Here is a 16,652-nt window from a genome sequence, read left to right as displayed (position 1 = left end):
GAGCAAGAGCAGCATAGGGCGTCATGAATAGTGTTCTTACAGGGAACAGATCAGTCCGAGGGGGAGTCGTTGAGGAGTCTTGTAGCTGTGGGGAAGAAGCTGTTTCTCTGTCTGGATGTGCGGGTCTTCAGACTTCTGTCTGGAAGGGTCTGGAAGAAGGCAATGCCTGGGTGGGAGGGGTCTCTGATAATGCTGTCTACCTTCCTGAGGCAGCGGGAGGTGTAGACAGAATCAATGTGGGGGTGGCAAGCTTGTGTGATGCGTTGGGCTGAGTTCACCACAGTCTGCAGTTTCTTGCGATCTTGGACCTAGCAGTTGCTATACCAGGCTGTGATGCAGCCGGATAGGGTGCTCTCTATCGCACATCTGTAGAAGTTTGTGAGAATCGATGCAGACATGCCAAATTTCTTCAGCTTCCGTAGGAAGTAGAGGGCTTTCTTTTTTTTCTGCATCACCACCGGGACTGCGGCGCTCACAACGGAGGATCAAGGCACCCGACCAGCTACATTTGTGAACTTTCATCAAACTGTACACTTTAAAAATGCTCACATACCATGTAAATAGTTTTTCCACCACCCCCGCTGGACTCTTTTCTATTGTTGGGCTTTCTTTTTTTTAATAAACATTTTATTGAGGTAATTTTTGGTATTATAACAACAACACAATAAATAATGTACATGAAACTATAAACATAGTGCAAAAGCCGTATCCCTCCCTTACAGGTCCCACTTTATTAACCACTACTCTAAGCTAAACTAATCCCTCCCCCGCTTCTGCTGGCGATTAATTTTCCGCCAAGAAGTCGACGAACGGCTGCCACCTCGGGGCGAACCCTAGCAGTGACCCTCTCAAGGCGAACAGAGAAAGCTAGCCATGTCCGATAGCCAGGTCTCCGGCTTCGGGGGCTTGGAGTCCCTCCAAGCTAATAGTATCCGTCTCCGGGCTACCAGGGAAGCAAAGGCCAGAACATCTGCCTCTTTCTCCTCCTGGATTCCCGGGTCTTCCGACACCCCAAAATCGCCACCTCTGGACTCAGCGCCACCCTTGTGTTTAACACTGTGGACATGATGTGGTAGTCACCACTGTTTGTATAATACGTATATGAGCGCCAAGGACGCGGTTTCGCGGTCGACGAGACCCTCCCCTTTCAAGTTGAGAGCGATGCATCAGACGTCGCTCTGGCCGCCACCCTCAACCAGGCAGGCAGACCCATGGCATTCTTTTGCCGCACCCTCCATGCCTCCGAAATGCGGCACTCCTCTGTCAAAAAGGAGGCCCAAGCCATCGTAGAAGCTGTGCAGCATTGGAGGCATTACTGGGCCGGCAGGAGATTCACTCTCCTCACTGACCAACGGTCGGTTGCCTTCATGTTCAATAACACACAGCGGGGCAAGATCAAAAATGATAAAATCTTGAGGTGGAAGATCTGGCTCTCCACCTACAATTACGAGATTTTGTATCGCACCCCGAAGCCCTATATTTTTGCCCATATTTAGCTTATACCTGAAAACCGGCCAAATTCCCCTTGAATCCTCATGATTTCTTCCATCCCCTCTAATGGGTTCGATACATACAGAAGCAGGCCGTCTGCATAGAGCGAGACTCTGTGCTCCACCCCCCCCCCCACCCCCACCCCGACCAGCCCCTTCCAGCCCCTTGTGGCTCTCAGAGCAATTGCCAACGGCTCTATAGCTAGCACAGCAGTGGGGAGAGGGGGCATCCCTGTCTTGTTTATAAACTTTGGATAAAACTCCACTGGGTACACGTCCGGCCCCGGCTTTGCCCGCCTACATGGCCTTCAGACCCTCCACTATCTCTTCCAACCCGATCGGGGCCCCCAGCCCTTCTACCAGCTCCCCGTGCAGCTTTGGGAAATTCAGCCCACCCAAGAGGTGCCTCATCCCCTCCGGCCCCGTAGGGGGTTCCAAGCTATACAGCCTACTGTAGAAATCCTTAAACGCCTTATTCACCCCTGCTGAATCTCCAACCGAGTTCCCATCTCCGTCATTTACTTTCCCCATCTCCCTGGCTGCCTCCCTCTTTCTAAGCTGCTGTGCAAGCATTCTGCTGGCCTTCTCTCCATGCTCATAGATCGCCCCCCTCGCCTACCTCAGCTGCTCCACCGCCCTCCCTGTGGTTAACAAGCCGAACTCCGCCTGTAGCCTCCGCTGTTCCTTTAAAAGCCCTGCCTCTGGGGTCTCCGCATACCTCCTATCGATCTGTAGTAACTCCTTTACCAGTCGGTCCATCTCTGCCCTGCCCGTATCGAGATCAGCTCTCCTCTGACCACCGCCTTCAGTGCTTCCCAGACCACTGCTGCTGAAATTTCCCCCGTGTCGTTGACCTGCAGGTAGCTCTGAATACATTTCCTCAGCCGCCCGCACACCTCGTCATCAGCTAAAAGACCCACATCTAACCTCCATTGCGGGCGCTGGTTACTAACCTGCAGGTCAACCCAGTGCGGAGCATGGTCTGAGATTGTGATCGCCGAGTACCCCGTGTCCACCACCTCCATCAGTAAAGCCTTGTCAGAATAAAGAAATCGATCCGGGAGTACACTTTATGCACTTGTGAGGAGAAGAACTCCTTCACCCTCAGCTGCCCAAATCTCCATGGATCCACCCCCCCCCCCCCCCCCCCCCCCCCAATCTGCTCCATGAACCCTTTCAGTTCCTTTGCCATTGCTGGCACCCTGCCCGTTTTTGAGCTTGACCGGTCCAAGCCAGGGTCAATAACTGTGTTGACGTCCCCTCCCATGACCAACCAATGCGAGTCCAGGTCCGGTATCTTCCCCAACATCCTCTTTATAAACTCAACTTCATCCCAATTTAGCGCATACACATTTATTAATACCACCTGTACCCCCTCCAGTTTCCCACTGACCATAATGTACCGACCTCCCACATCCGAAACTATTTCACCCGCCTCAAACACCACCCGCTTATTGATCAGGATCGCGACCCCTATAGTTTTTGAATCCAGTCCCGAGTGAACGACCTGACTGACCCAGCCTTTCCTCAATCTAATCTGGTCAGCTACTCTAAGGTGCGTCTCCTGCAATATTACCACGTCCACCTTCAGTCCCCTAAGATGCGCGAACACACGTGCCCTCTTGACCTGCCCAATTAACCTTCGAACATTCCAGGTGATCAGCCTAGTTGGGATCATTGCCCACCCCCCCCTTCGCCGATCAGCCATTCCCTTTTTTGGGCCCACTTCCAACCCATGTTCTGCACCTCTGCCCCCAACCTCCTCTCTGTCCCTTGGCTCAATTTCCCCCCTGCCCCCTCCGAGTAACAACACTCTGTAACCCAACCCCTTTGATAAATCAAACATATGCACACACCCCCACTGCGCTTCCGTGAGCTAGCCCACCCAGCTAGCTTGGTGGCCCACATCCCTGACGCTGGAAACTCCCATCTATTGTTCCCGCCCCAAACTCCCCCCCCCTCACCAACATCAAACAATCCCCACACAATTGCCTGACAGAAAAACACCAAAATCTAAACAAGCACACCTCCATCCCCCAACAGTGCAAATGAAAACCTTAACTCACTCAGCTCTGCCACTGGTCCCAAACCAATACAGTAGGCATTACAAACAGCTTCCACAAAACAAAAAATGAGAAACGTTTTTCAAAACAAAAAGAACAAAAACCAAGAACGTTGCAGCAAAGTTCAAAAGTTCTCAGTCCACCGCCAGTCCTTTCCTTTTCACGAAGTCCAGCGCGTCCTCAGGCGTCTCGAAATAAAAGTGCTGTTCCTCGTACGTGACCCAGAGACGGGCCGGATACAACAGTCCGAACTTCATCTTTTTCTTAAAAAAGGATCGACCTAATCTGGTTGAAGCCTGCTCTTCTCCTGGCCACCTCCGCACTCAGGTCTTGGTAGACCCGCAGGATACTATTGTCCCACTTACAGCTCAGTGTCTGCTTGGCCCACTGTAGAATGAGCTCCTTAGCTAAGTACCCGTGGTATCTCACCACCATTGCCCTCGGGGGTTCTCCCGTTTGCGGCTTCCTCGCGAGTGCTCTGTGAGTCCTGTCCACCTCCAAAGGTCGGGAGAATGCCCCATCCCCCAGAAGCTTCTCAAACATATCCGCGATGTATGCCCCAGCGTGCACCCCTTCGGGCCCCACCAGGAGCCCAACGATTCTCAAGTTCTGCCGGCGGGATCTATTCTCCAGGAGCTTCTTCTGCTGGTCCCTCAGCATCCCCACGTCCAACTCCACATCAGTTTGATGTTCCTCCTGCTCAGCCAGCGCCTTCTCCACCTTCTGGATCGCCCGATCCTGGGCATCCAATCTATGCTCCAACTGCTCAATCGACTCTTATCAGGTCCAAGCAGTCCCGTTTCTGCTTAGCAAAGCCTTCCTTAATAACTTGCATCAGCTGCTCCGTTGACCGCTGGGTCGACAAACCAGAGGTCCGGTCCTCCGCCATGCTGTCTCCTGCTGCAGCTTCAGCCCAAGCCTTCTCTGTCTTTCTGTTTCTGCCTTTACGAGCACTTCTAGTCCTTCTCTCCATGCACCGATGTGGGAATTCAGTACACAATTGCCTCTGTCATCAGTTTTACAATTCAAGTCCGGTAGAAAATTGGAGGAAAAGGTCCAAAAGTCCGACCCGAGCGGGAGCCACCAAATGTGCAACTTACTTCTTCATAGCCGCCACTGGAAGTCTTCATTGTTGGGCTTTCTTGACTGTTGCATCAACATGAGTGGACCAGGACAGACTGTTGGTGATGGTGACCCCTCAGGAACATAAAGCTATCGACCATCTCCACTTCGGAGAAATTGATGCAGATGGCAGTGTGTGTCATTCTGCGCTTCCTGAAGTCGATGATCAGTTCCTTGGTCTTTCCAACATTTAGACAGAGGTTGTTTTCGGTACACCATGAACCAAGTGATTGATCTCCCTCCTGTAGTTGATTTGTCGTTGTTTGAGATGCGGCCCACCACAGTCGTATCATCTGCAAACTTATAGATTGAGTTGGAGTTAAATCTTGCACACAGTTATGTGTGTATCGGGACCTGATGTAGGGATCAAAACCTTATACAAGTGTGATCTAACCAAGGTTTGATATTATAACTGCTCAATACTTTTCAATTCTATCCCTATAGAAATAAACTCGAGTACATAGTTTCCTTTCGATTTGGCCTCATTGGCATATTTTACAGCTTTTGGTGATTTGAATATTTGCACTTGTGATTCTTCCAGCAGCCTCATTTTCCAGACAATACAATTACAAGAAGCAGGAATGTTAACATATCACAACATTGAAATGTCAGATATGTCTATGTTTTCAGCATTGTGAAATACAGGCTTGACTGAAATCACTGCTGCATTTGCTATTGTTTAATGATAAAACGGAAGCACGGATCTTCCATTGGACAGATGGGTGTCACATCTTCTGGGCAACTGGTACAGCCAGTTAGTTATTCAGGTGTGACTACTTTAACTAATTCCAAAATGTTTTCAAGAAAATTAAGAAGCTGATCCGACAAGAAGGTGCTTCAGTCTCTCAGGTAAATTACCCCAAACCGAGCCAATATGGGCCATAAATTTGGTGTCCCATGTATGGCATTTTACCATTTCCTATTCAATGACATGTCATATCCACAATATGACACAGGAGTGATTTCACATACTTCCATGACTGACATTCAAAAAGGGTCAGAGGACCAGGAGTATTGCTATTCCAACTATTGAGTTTAATGTGTGTTTGCGTGGATTTCCTCTGGGTGCTCCGGTTTCGTCCCACAGCCCAAAGATGTGCGTGTTAAGGTGGGTTGGCCATGATAAATTGCGCCTAAGTGTCCAAAGCTTAGGTGGGGCTCTGGGAATAGGGCAGTGGATTGGGCCTAGGTAGGATGCTCCTTTGGAGGGTCAGTGCGGACTCGATGGACCGAATGGTCTCCTTCTGCACTGTAGGGATTCTATGGGCAGGATTCTCCGGCCGGGTCCGCCCAGCGACCGGAGAATCCTGCCCGAGGTCAATGGACTTCTCCATTGTCCGTGTCTCGCCCGTGGCGTTCTTTTGGCGGGTTGGGTGGAAGAATCCAGTCCAATGATTCTATGATTCTAATGCAGGGCATAGTTTGCGGCAATACCAAACTCCAAATTTGTCTCAAGAAAAAAACTCTATTTGTTTGACCAACTGACGAAAATGAATTAATAGAGGAATATAAGCCAATAGCACCCTTTATATAGGGGCAGAGGAAGAGTGTTGGTAACATAGACATAGACATAGAATTTACAGTGCAGAAGGAGGCCATTCGGCCCATCGAGTCTGCACCGGCTCTTGGAAAGAGCACCCTACCGAAGGTCCAAACCTCCACCCTATCCCCATAACCCAGTAACCCCACCTAATCCCCATAACCCAGTAACCCCACCCTACGGGCAATTTTGGACACTATGGGCAATTTAGCATGGCCAATCCACCTAACCCGCACATCTTTGGACTGTGGGAGGAAACCGGAGAACCCGGAGGAAACCCACGCACACACGGGGAGAACGTGCAAACTCCGCACAGACAGTGACCAAGCCGGAATCGAACCTGGGACCCTGGAGCTGTGAAGCAATTGTGCTAACCACCATGCTACCGTGCTGTCTTACCGTCGTACCGTAACGTCTTACAGCCACTTGCAACCTTTGCAACTAAGCAATAAATTGGTGTGGAGCTTCATTGGGACGAACTGTGGGGCTTGTAGATCATTAGTGGCAGCTTTGCCAGCAATACCCACACCCTGAGAAAGATTAAAATGTTATTCCTTGGTTGACCCATTTGCAAATATACCTCATAAAGCCAATTTGTCTTTCCTCATTCGCCAGGCCCCATGCGCAAGCCTTTCAAAACTTAACATTTAAAAAGGAGTCTAAAAAAGGAATACCACTCAACATTTCAGCTAGTCCTTCAATGTCTCTCTCATCTACCCTCAGTTTTGTTTAAAGCTAACCTAACCTGGTGCATCTCCCTTTCCATAAAATAAATTTGGGCCCAAATCTTGTGGCGACAGCGTCTTCAGACATTTGCACACGCAGATTTCAAACATTATTGTGCGGCAAGTTGCTGAAAGGTGCAAGCTAACATTGGTAGAGTGAGGGAAACAGGGCATTTGGGAGCTAAATGGACAGGACAAGCAATAGACTCCTTCTCAACCAATCTGATTGAATGATTGTGAAATTGAAAGAGAAAGGATTGAGAAAGAATAGCAAACTAGAGTGAATCAAATCATTGTCAGATCAGGTACAGAGGGAGAAATAACGAGAGGGAAAGAAAGATTGGATCAGGAGAGGGAAAAGAAACTGAAAGGTAGAATAAAGAAAAATGCATTTTTAAAACCTTGAAGAACATTAAAGCCTGACGGAACGAAACACCACACCTACATTGATTAGTTTCCAGTGCCAGAGAGGTTGATTAACAATAATTAAACCTATCACGTCATTACTTACGTCTTGAATGGACAGGACTTAACTTTCAGTGATGTGTTTAGCTTGCATCTTCCACGTAAATACAGCAACTTTACAGAATCAGTGCACTTCAATGCTGAGGAAGACACTGAGGTGCTGTTTTTGTAACGCTAACACTGGAGCTGTGCAATACAGACAGCAACCTTTGGATATTTGCGTTTATCGCAGACCATCCTTTGAACTTGTGCTGTTTGCACGTAACTGACACCATGCCATTACTACCACCATTACTTAGCAAAACCTGGGCCAATATTTCACATCATCAAATGAGGCTGTCGTTTGTTTTCAAGCTTTTTTCAATGGTTATTCTCAACCTGGTCACTGTTGGCAGCTCTCACATTAGGACTATTGAATTGTCCTCTGCACGTTTTTATTACATCTTACATCTTATTAAAGGAAAGGAAACTTGCTTGAGATTGCATTTTGTTTTTGACAAAAAAGCCAAAATAAGATTGCATAGAGTGTTTAACGTTCTTTATTTCAGAGAGAAATTGGAGATTTCGAGTTACATTTTGATCGGTGGCACAAAACTCTAGGAGGTGGTATCTCGAAAATGAAAATGAAATGAAATGAAAATCGCTTATTGTCACAAGTAGGCTTCAAATGAAGTTACTGTGAAAAGCCCCTAGTCGCCACATTCCGGCGCCTGTTCGGGGAGGCTGGTACGGAAGGCTCAGTCGAGGGCTCAGCTTATCCTCTTCGTGTCAGCTTTCACTTCCATCAGTGACGCCATCAGATTAACATGGGGGCAGGTGTGAAGTCAAAATCCTTTTCATTGAACCAATAAAAGCTTGGTTCTGTGCACCAAAGATCCAGAACTGCGTAGTTAGAAACTCAGAAGCAACGACGAGAGCTAGTTAGGGCTCTCGCCTTTCAGTTGACGAATGTTCCCCTTTGCCTCCTCTTAGTGGTAAGTACCCTGGTCTTTTATATCTCGGCAAAGAATTACGAACCTGTCAAATATAGAAAAGGTGTCGCATCATTCGAATGAGTATTAAGATGTTTGCCATAAATGAGCCTTAAACTCAATTAATTGGAAAAAATGGCCAGAAGGCGAGTTTAAGAATATTTATGCTAATTGAGTCAATAATGATTTTTTTTAAATGTTAAAAACATACCTCCAAACTAATTAAACGCAGTTTTTGGGCATGGAAAACCCCTGGGACAATTATCCACTGCAGAAATGTTATTTTCTAAACGAATATCAAACCTGACATTCAAATGACGGCTACCTAAACTACGATATACTTAACAGGCTTTTATTGTATCAAAATTAATCATCTTTCAAAATACGTCTGCTTAAAGAAGTAGAATCTTAACTGGCATATGCTTATGTTGAGCAGCTGTTAGTATCAAATCTTATCAGAGTCTGTAATGTTTACTTCAATGCTTTTATTGTTAGACTATGTTCTACTTCTTGGCAAGTTGTGTTCAGTTTTTTCCTTGTTTTTATGTCAAAGTCAGAGTGCAAAATTTGTATAATTGTTTTGCGTTTGGAAATGTCAGCAATCTGTGGAGCTAATGGATTGTAGTGGGACAGGGAATAATGGCATCAGCACATGAAACATTTGTGACAAACGTTATTCATCCAATTTGTATCTTTTTGTGATTAGTTATATCAAAATAAGACACTGCGGTTGTCTTGTATTGAACTGTGTTCAATTTTATTTCATTTTTGGACTGGACTGTTCCAAAACTTAACAGGCTCTTATTGGGTAAAAGACAGCTCTTATAAAGCAGATTATCTCAAATGGGTTTAGGAAAGTATACCAAAGGAATAATGTGCTTAAGCCATTCATTTATTCATCATCTGTTTGTGATAATGTAGAAACTTGCCAATCTAGCAGATTGGAATTCCATCAAGAATGCTACATGGGTACAAACACAAAGCTGTCATTATTTAGAAAAGGATCTTGATCCAAATTAAGCATGCACAGGAGAAGGGCTTAACTGTTTGCAAAATTTTCATAAGTGAAGTAAAGAGTTAATATATTTATGGATGATGAGGATCTTTTAGAAAGGTACATCTGGTTCTATTGTCCATATTGATTCCAAATGGTCGCTTGACCAATGCAACTACGGAAGGACAGGTGGCTGTGCGTCAGGGATTGTGTAAATAAGCCTCTTACTGATCTGTGCTCCTGTATCAGCAAAACCTTAACTCCGTTAATTAATGAAAATGCAGCGTTAGTACATTAAAGACCATTTCACCTTGAAACCCAATTTCAGGACATTCTTTAGTTGAACAGGTTACTGCTGCAGGACAGTTGGGTTTATTTGTAAATAATGACACTGTTCTAAGTGAGAATACTACAGTCAAAAGCTTAAAAACTACTGAAGCTAATTAGTTTTCTCTTTGGCAATTTATGCATCCTTTATTTAGCATCATATTGTACCCCTAACATGTTCTATAATACGTGTGTGACATGTTATTCCCAGCTAATTTATTTTATTAGTGTTGTTGCCCCTGGAATCCAAGATATCATTATTTGTCATTCATTAGCTACTCATTTTATTAAAAATTCATTTGAAAGGAAGGAAAGAGTTAATTCTCTCAACCTTAAATCTGTAGCCATCTCCCTCCCTTCTTTCTGTACTCCAGTTTACACAATCCTATTACAAGCAGAACTATTGAAAACTAATCTCATTGTACCTGTCCTTGGGGCTCATACCAAGGATTTAAGATTAGTGTAAGCAGGGTCGTATTGATTGTTTGATAATCTAGGAGGCAACATCGCTATAGTTACCACATATTAACCGGCAAAGGTTTTGGTTTCTTTTGGAATATAGTACCCTAGTGAAGTGCGGCACAAAAGCAATAATCATGGCAGCAAACCCCCTGGAAATTCAACCTAACTTGAAAGCACAAGAGATGGCTCTCTCTCTAGAACCACCGAAACCCATGGGAGAAATTAAATCAGCCACAAGGGTAACTGGAGGACCAGCAACCCCTAGGAAAGGACCACCAAAGTTCAAACAGAGGCAAACAAGACAGTTTAAGAGCAAACCGCCAAAGAAAGGAATACAAGGGTAAGAGGAACATAAATACAGAATCAGTTTAACTAAAGAGGATGTTGCAGCAGTAGAGTGGTTGTGTAAAGAATACGGAGGGAATGAAAACTAAACTAAACTGAGTTTAGATACTGTATGATGCTAAAAATGTGAACTGCGTTCTAAAACAGTTACTTATATTTTCTCAAATGAAATAACAACGCTGCAACATCCTCACCTGCAAATTAAATAACATTAGCTGGCAGTTCTGACTTGTAAGATGCTTTTTACGAAGTCTGATGGATATGCAATCCCCTCCAATTGAGCAACCTTTCAACCATTACCACAGAGCTCTCAAATTCTTGAATAGTTGCTTTGACATTAGGCTGTGCGCAAATGTCTATACTGGTATCGGAGAAAGGAGCTGATTAAAGCAAACTGCTGACAACAGTGCTCTAGCATGCTCAGGATTCCCTCAATAACGCTTGCATATTCTGATGTTACTTCCAGTAGCGCACAGTGGGACCAGAATGTAGGGCACAATGCTGTGACGTGGAAGCTTGCGATGTCTTCATGCAACCTGTGAAGCATTCTCATCAATGACTCCAGAGATAAATGCACGACTTGGCTTGGAGCTTACAATGTGGGAAGATCCCAATTCAGTGCTCCAGTCTGTGCTGAGATAGTTCATCTTGGCCAGGCTAGCTGGTCAGCTAAAATAGTTTGACCTCCAGACAATCGCAGTAGTGGCAAGGGAAAATCAACCAAGGTTCCCAATTACAATCCGGCACTGGAAAGTGCACAGGTTTGGACATCAGAATCATAGGAACACTACAGTGCAAAAGGAGGCCATTTGGCCTATTAAGTCTGCACCAACCCTCTGAAAGTGTACCCTACCTAGGGTCAAGCTCCCACCCTATTCCCTTAACCCAGTGACACCAACTAACCTAACCTCTAACCTTTTGGACACTTAAGGGACAATTGATCATGACCAATCCACCTGACCTGCACACCTTTGGACTGTGGGAGGAAACCCACGCAGGCAAGGGAGGAATGTACAAACTCCAGACACAGACAGTCACCCAAGGTGGGAATTGAACCTGGGTCCCTGGAGCTGTGAGGCAGCAGTGCTAACCATTGTTCTGCTGGATGAGGATAGAATTGGTTACAGCTGTGATGCTGTCCACTGTCAAATTGCCTGTTGAAACTCGGTGCCTAATCATATCAGGAGGCATTTAACTCATGGGATGGTTTTGATGATTTACTAAATATCATTTCTGCCTCTTCCACAGGTTTGGTGATGACATCCCTGGAATGGAAGGATTAGGCACAGGTATGGTAACTTTATTTTCAAAAACCGTACTCTTCATTATTCTCGGCACATGTTGCACATTAACATTGAACAGGCAGTTATTTCATAGCCTACTGCCACTGCATATGATGCTATTCAAGATAGGCTGGCAGCGGATTTGACTGCACCCTCACTGCATTGAGAAGCTTCATTTAAGAAAATGAAAAATGGCACATTGTGGAAATAGCAAAAAACAACATATTACTTCAGACACAATTGTCGTGGATATGAAATATGTGTTAGGCGACCTCTCACTAATTCCATTCCGGATAATCCCCGCTGATTGGTGCTCGTCATGTGAGCTGCTGTGTGTCTTTTTAGTTGTCAATATAAGGGCAGAACGTGCTCAATGATAATTATTTTCCTGTGAATTAACTGCGTAATCTTTAGTTACCATATTCTGGAAAATAATGCCTCTGTGTAGTCACCCGCTTTGACAGTCACCCAATTGAAGCTAAACCAAGTGTTTTCATATTAAGCTACTAAGGTTGTCAAGAAAAGCATGTCAGAATTGATTTACCTTGATATGATTCAAGGATATTTCTTATTATGGCAGCTATGATAAGTGAAATATACCTTGCACATTGAGCAGTGAAAGAGAAGCCTACTCAAATGGCTGCCATTTTCTTGGTAGGAAGAGTGATCAATGGTGTACATGGGTGTCAAGGCTGAAGAAGATAAAGTATTAAACTCTTAGATAATAATGGCGGCATTGTGTTTACTGCACTCAGGATTAAATTGTTGTTCTTTGTCTTTCAGATATCACTGTCATCTGCCCCTGGGAAGCCTTCAATCATCTGGAACTACACGAACTGGCACAGTATGGTATCATCTGAAAGCGGCGACAGAATTCTGTGTGCATTTTGACTGTGCTCCTTGGAAGAGTTCCAAAACCTCCCTGCCCTACCCTGTCTATTTCACCAGTGGCTTCGAAAGCAGAAATAAGGCCAGGTCTCAAGGTTGCAGACACAAATGCAAAGAAAAGCATAATAGTAAAAACAAACGCTCCTTTTCAAACTCGTATTTCCTTTGCGATCATAATTCACTTGAAACACGAAGGCATTTTCCTTCAATGCGCCAGACAGGATTGTTGTCTCCTGTTATCACCGAAGCTGGTCACTTTTTTCCACTGACCTTCTTTGATACGGTTTCCAAAAATGTTAGCTTTAAACTGTATCCATGGACATATTTCATGTGTACTTTAATGCTTTTTCAAAATGCATCTCTTGTGGAAACATTATATGACACATATGCAAATCCATTCTGATCATTGTGATTCTTTGAGCATCGAACTTTGTAGGAGAACTATGTATGTGTGTGATTCTGTGAACGTGCAAGGTGGAATTCCGAAATCCCCAAATCCCTCACGCGTGCCTCCTTCTGAGCAGGAGACACACCCAGAATGACACTGACGCACCCAGTACAACACTGCATTACTGCCAGCATCTATCAAGTTAAATTACGTTTTCTCCCTGACATATTGGCATGTTCCATCACCCCACCCTGAAAATGAACTACTCCCCGGGGACTCCTGGAAACTTTAAAGTTGCTAAGACAAGTTTGTTATAAGAGCTTGCTGGAGATTTATGTGCTGGTGTGGGTGCTTGATTTTATTATTCAATGATGACCCTTTATCCAAGTTACCCACATTCACTAATGTGTTCTCAATGTATTCACTTATTCCCTTCCATTGTAACTCATTAACTGTTTCAATTTTACCCTTATTGTTTATAATTCAAAATGTTACCTTTTTATATCTAATTTTTAAAAAATGTCTTGTCCCACATTGTTCTATTTTTATGTGCTTGTCCCCTGCCCTGTGTGGTTTTACTTCACCAAAATCAAAGTCCTCCACTATCAGTTCTACAATGCAGCAGATGAATTTTCTCCTAATCTCCCTTTGTCAATTGATTATTTCTCCTTTTCTGAATTAACAACTTCAGGAATTTAGAATTTTTCTGTAGGTTTATTGTTGCTGTGCAAACGTTTTTTGTAAAACTACTGTAACTATGCAAAGTGAATGTTCCCATTTGCACTACTTTTTTTTTTTGCTTAATGTTTTTCCTGAAATATGCTAACATCCTTTTACTTCTTGACCATAAATTCCTGTTTATTTTCCATTCCGAAATGACACTGCGCTTCGCCTATAACTTTGAGTGATTTCCTCAGTTCTCATCCTGTCAAATCCGTTAGCTTTCCTTCAACTTAACTCCTATTTATCATTTTGAAAATACCAAAACCAATACATTTAATCATGTCTTCCTTATCTTTGTTGTGTTTACTTTCTTATCTAGTGCAGTGTTTTTTAAAATTCCTATATAATTCTGAGGTGATTCCAGTAGAAGGATGCATGTACTGTACAGGGAAGATCTGCGTTGCAGTGTGGGGAGCATTAACAACCACCTTGATGGTTTGTAGCGTGTTTAAACAAAACTTTTGTCATCTGGAGATTAGGTTGTTCTCTCTACAAGACATATCCAATAAAGCTTGGGGGAAAAAAAGGAATAAATGTGCAACTTGTTTCTTTTTTCTTGATTTTTGTTTTTAAGCCTCAAGTTCAGCCTTATAATTCTCATACCCTTGTGTTATCTCAGCCAGAAAACAGCATAGTCTAATCTGAGGACAAGAGCCATCAACCCGTCCCTATTTAGTTAAGCCACAACGTAAGAACCTAGAATTAAGGGTAAAGCGAGATCAATGTTTCTTGCTCCCTTTACAAAACTGCATTTTGCTGAGGTTAAGGGTCATCCAGTCTATGGTGTTAGGTGGGGACATCACAAGATAGATAGGGATGGACCACCTATCAGCCCATCCAGAAAGAATCTATATCATCCTCGTCACATCAGCCAATCCTTTAGTTTTTGCGACCCAGGTGTCCATTCCCCAGATTCCCTCACCAATCCGAGCAGGTGGACATGATGAAGACCAGCACCTGGCAGTTGATGACTCTCAATTTCAGAGGAGCTCCATTCTGGGGCAGTGTGCATCCACTAGGGAAGTGTCAGAAAAGAGAGAGAGCATGCACAAGACTCAATGTGGGAAGGCTACCCCAGGCCTCTGGGGCATCACTAAAGGACATCCTATGGGTTGTAAGCATCTAGCAGAGAAACATGGCTCCCAGTAGGCAGGAGGAAGGGGCTTGCCTCTGAAATTGAAGCAGGGATGGCTGAAGTGGTGAGCGGCAGGGGTGTGGTCCCATGGACAAGGACACCGATGACCTCACCAGTTTGGAAAGGTGAGTGACACACTACATTTAAATGGCAATCCCATTGGCTGATTTCTCCATCATCCTCCTGTTCTGAACTCCACAGACCAACACAACCTGGAAGTCTAGCCACCTCTCTCCCTCAAGGCACCTCCCAACATGTTCATCTGAACAGCTGACACTGATAATCCCCTTTATCTTATTGCAATCTCAGACCTATCCCACACAGGCATCCTCCATAAATATTGTCCATACATCCTCTTAAAAACCTTCCATTTCACACTCTCTTTACTCTCCTTGCAGGAGAGAGCACATAATTCCATGGAGAAACAGAACTGGGCATGAGTGTTCAGTCATTGTTCCTTGTTCCTTAACCGCTGTGGAGGAGATGATGGATAGCCACAGACTGGCAAAGCAAATGACCATTGGAGATGGAGAGATGGGCTTGCCCAGATACGTGGTGACAGAATTAGACATTGCACAGTAGGATGACACACAGCAATTGCTCATGTTGACTCAATGTCATCAATAGCTGAAATCTGATCATTGACAATGATGACTTTGAACCCTTTTCCCTTATCATTCTAACTTATGTGTTGTTTTCCACAGGTCATTCAAGTTTGACACAGGAGATCGCGCAAGTCCGATGTGTCCTCAGAGGAGGTTAGGCAACTCTGAGGAAGCACCATCACATGATTCATGCGTACCCTCCGCCAGCTCAGATATACACCGCTCAATAACTAGTCTGTTGCATGGTGAGACACACATCAAAAGTGAAAAGGAGCAGCTGCTGTAAGCGGGCCCAACATTGGAGGGTACTGGATCGCCCAAGCTCTGGTCAACTGGACACAGATGCTGAGCCTTGGGGGGGGGTCACAGACTATTATGGAGCACCAGAAAGTGTGTAGCACCAGAAAGTGTGCAAGTTTATATCAGCATTTTCAAAGGCACTGAACACTACTGGAGGAAGACTAGAGGAGTCTATCTCTACCAAGAATTCCAGAGTGTCTCAGGCCTCTGCACTGATTTCCACCTCCACGAAAAAGTGGTTGTCGTGTTAAGCACACTGAGATAACATGGGCTGCAACTGGATGCAGCTATGACTGAAATAGACTCCAGACCTTGAAGTTAGTTCAATTTGATTTATTGAACCTGTCACACAGCACAGTTCTCTGTGAGTTCGACTCTCTGCTAACCTAAGTGTGATCTCTCTGACTGAACCAGACTAACTCTTGGCCACGTGCTGTATGCGTTACGTGATATTTATACCGGACTCACTCGGTAGATGTCCCTAGTGGAAAGAGGCAGAGTGTGAGTGCCTCATGCCTTTTATAGTGGGAAACCACCCCCAAGTGTTCTGCCTGCTGATTGGTTATGTCCTGTTCTCTGTGCTGCCTGTCTGTATCTCATTATGTGCATGTCTGCATATCATGACAGTGGTCACCTGACCTGCCTGAAGCATCAGTCATGGCAGGCAACTGAGTGCATGCTGACCCTCACCAATGGCCTGCATTCTCAGTTTGCCAATTGAAATAGGACGGAGAAAAGCCTTGCCTCGGTCATTCACTACCCCACTGAAGTGCAGCAAAGTCATCTCCAACTTTGGCTAGCAGGGAAGTGCCATGGTGGCCATTAG

At 44.8% G+C, this 16,652-nt stretch overlaps 1 protein-coding gene across 1 annotated transcript; it reads left to right on the top strand.

Annotated features, from left to right (window-relative positions):
* Positions 1-8,303: 8,303 nt before the first annotated feature.
* Positions 8,304-14,320, top strand: LOC140395571 (retinal rod rhodopsin-sensitive cGMP 3',5'-cyclic phosphodiesterase subunit gamma). The gene is made up of 4 exons (XM_072483522.1): positions 8,304-8,379; positions 10,260-10,499; positions 11,753-11,793; positions 12,571-14,320. Exons 2-4 carry the CDS (start codon positions 10,294-10,296, stop codon positions 12,645-12,647), a joined length of 324 nt encoding a protein of 107 aa, XP_072339623.1. The 5' UTR covers positions 8,304-8,379; positions 10,260-10,293; the 3' UTR covers positions 12,648-14,320.
* The last annotated feature ends 2,332 nt before the right edge of the window (positions 14,321-16,652 follow it).

The sequence above is a fragment of the Scyliorhinus torazame genome, chromosome 18, assembly GCF_047496885.1.
Source record: "Scyliorhinus torazame isolate Kashiwa2021f chromosome 18, sScyTor2.1, whole genome shotgun sequence".
In the NCBI taxonomy this organism is placed as follows: Eukaryota; Metazoa; Chordata; class Chondrichthyes; order Carcharhiniformes; family Scyliorhinidae; genus Scyliorhinus; species Scyliorhinus torazame.
Note: the sequence above shows the minus strand (reverse complement) of the source record. Positions and strands in the feature narration are given on the sequence as shown.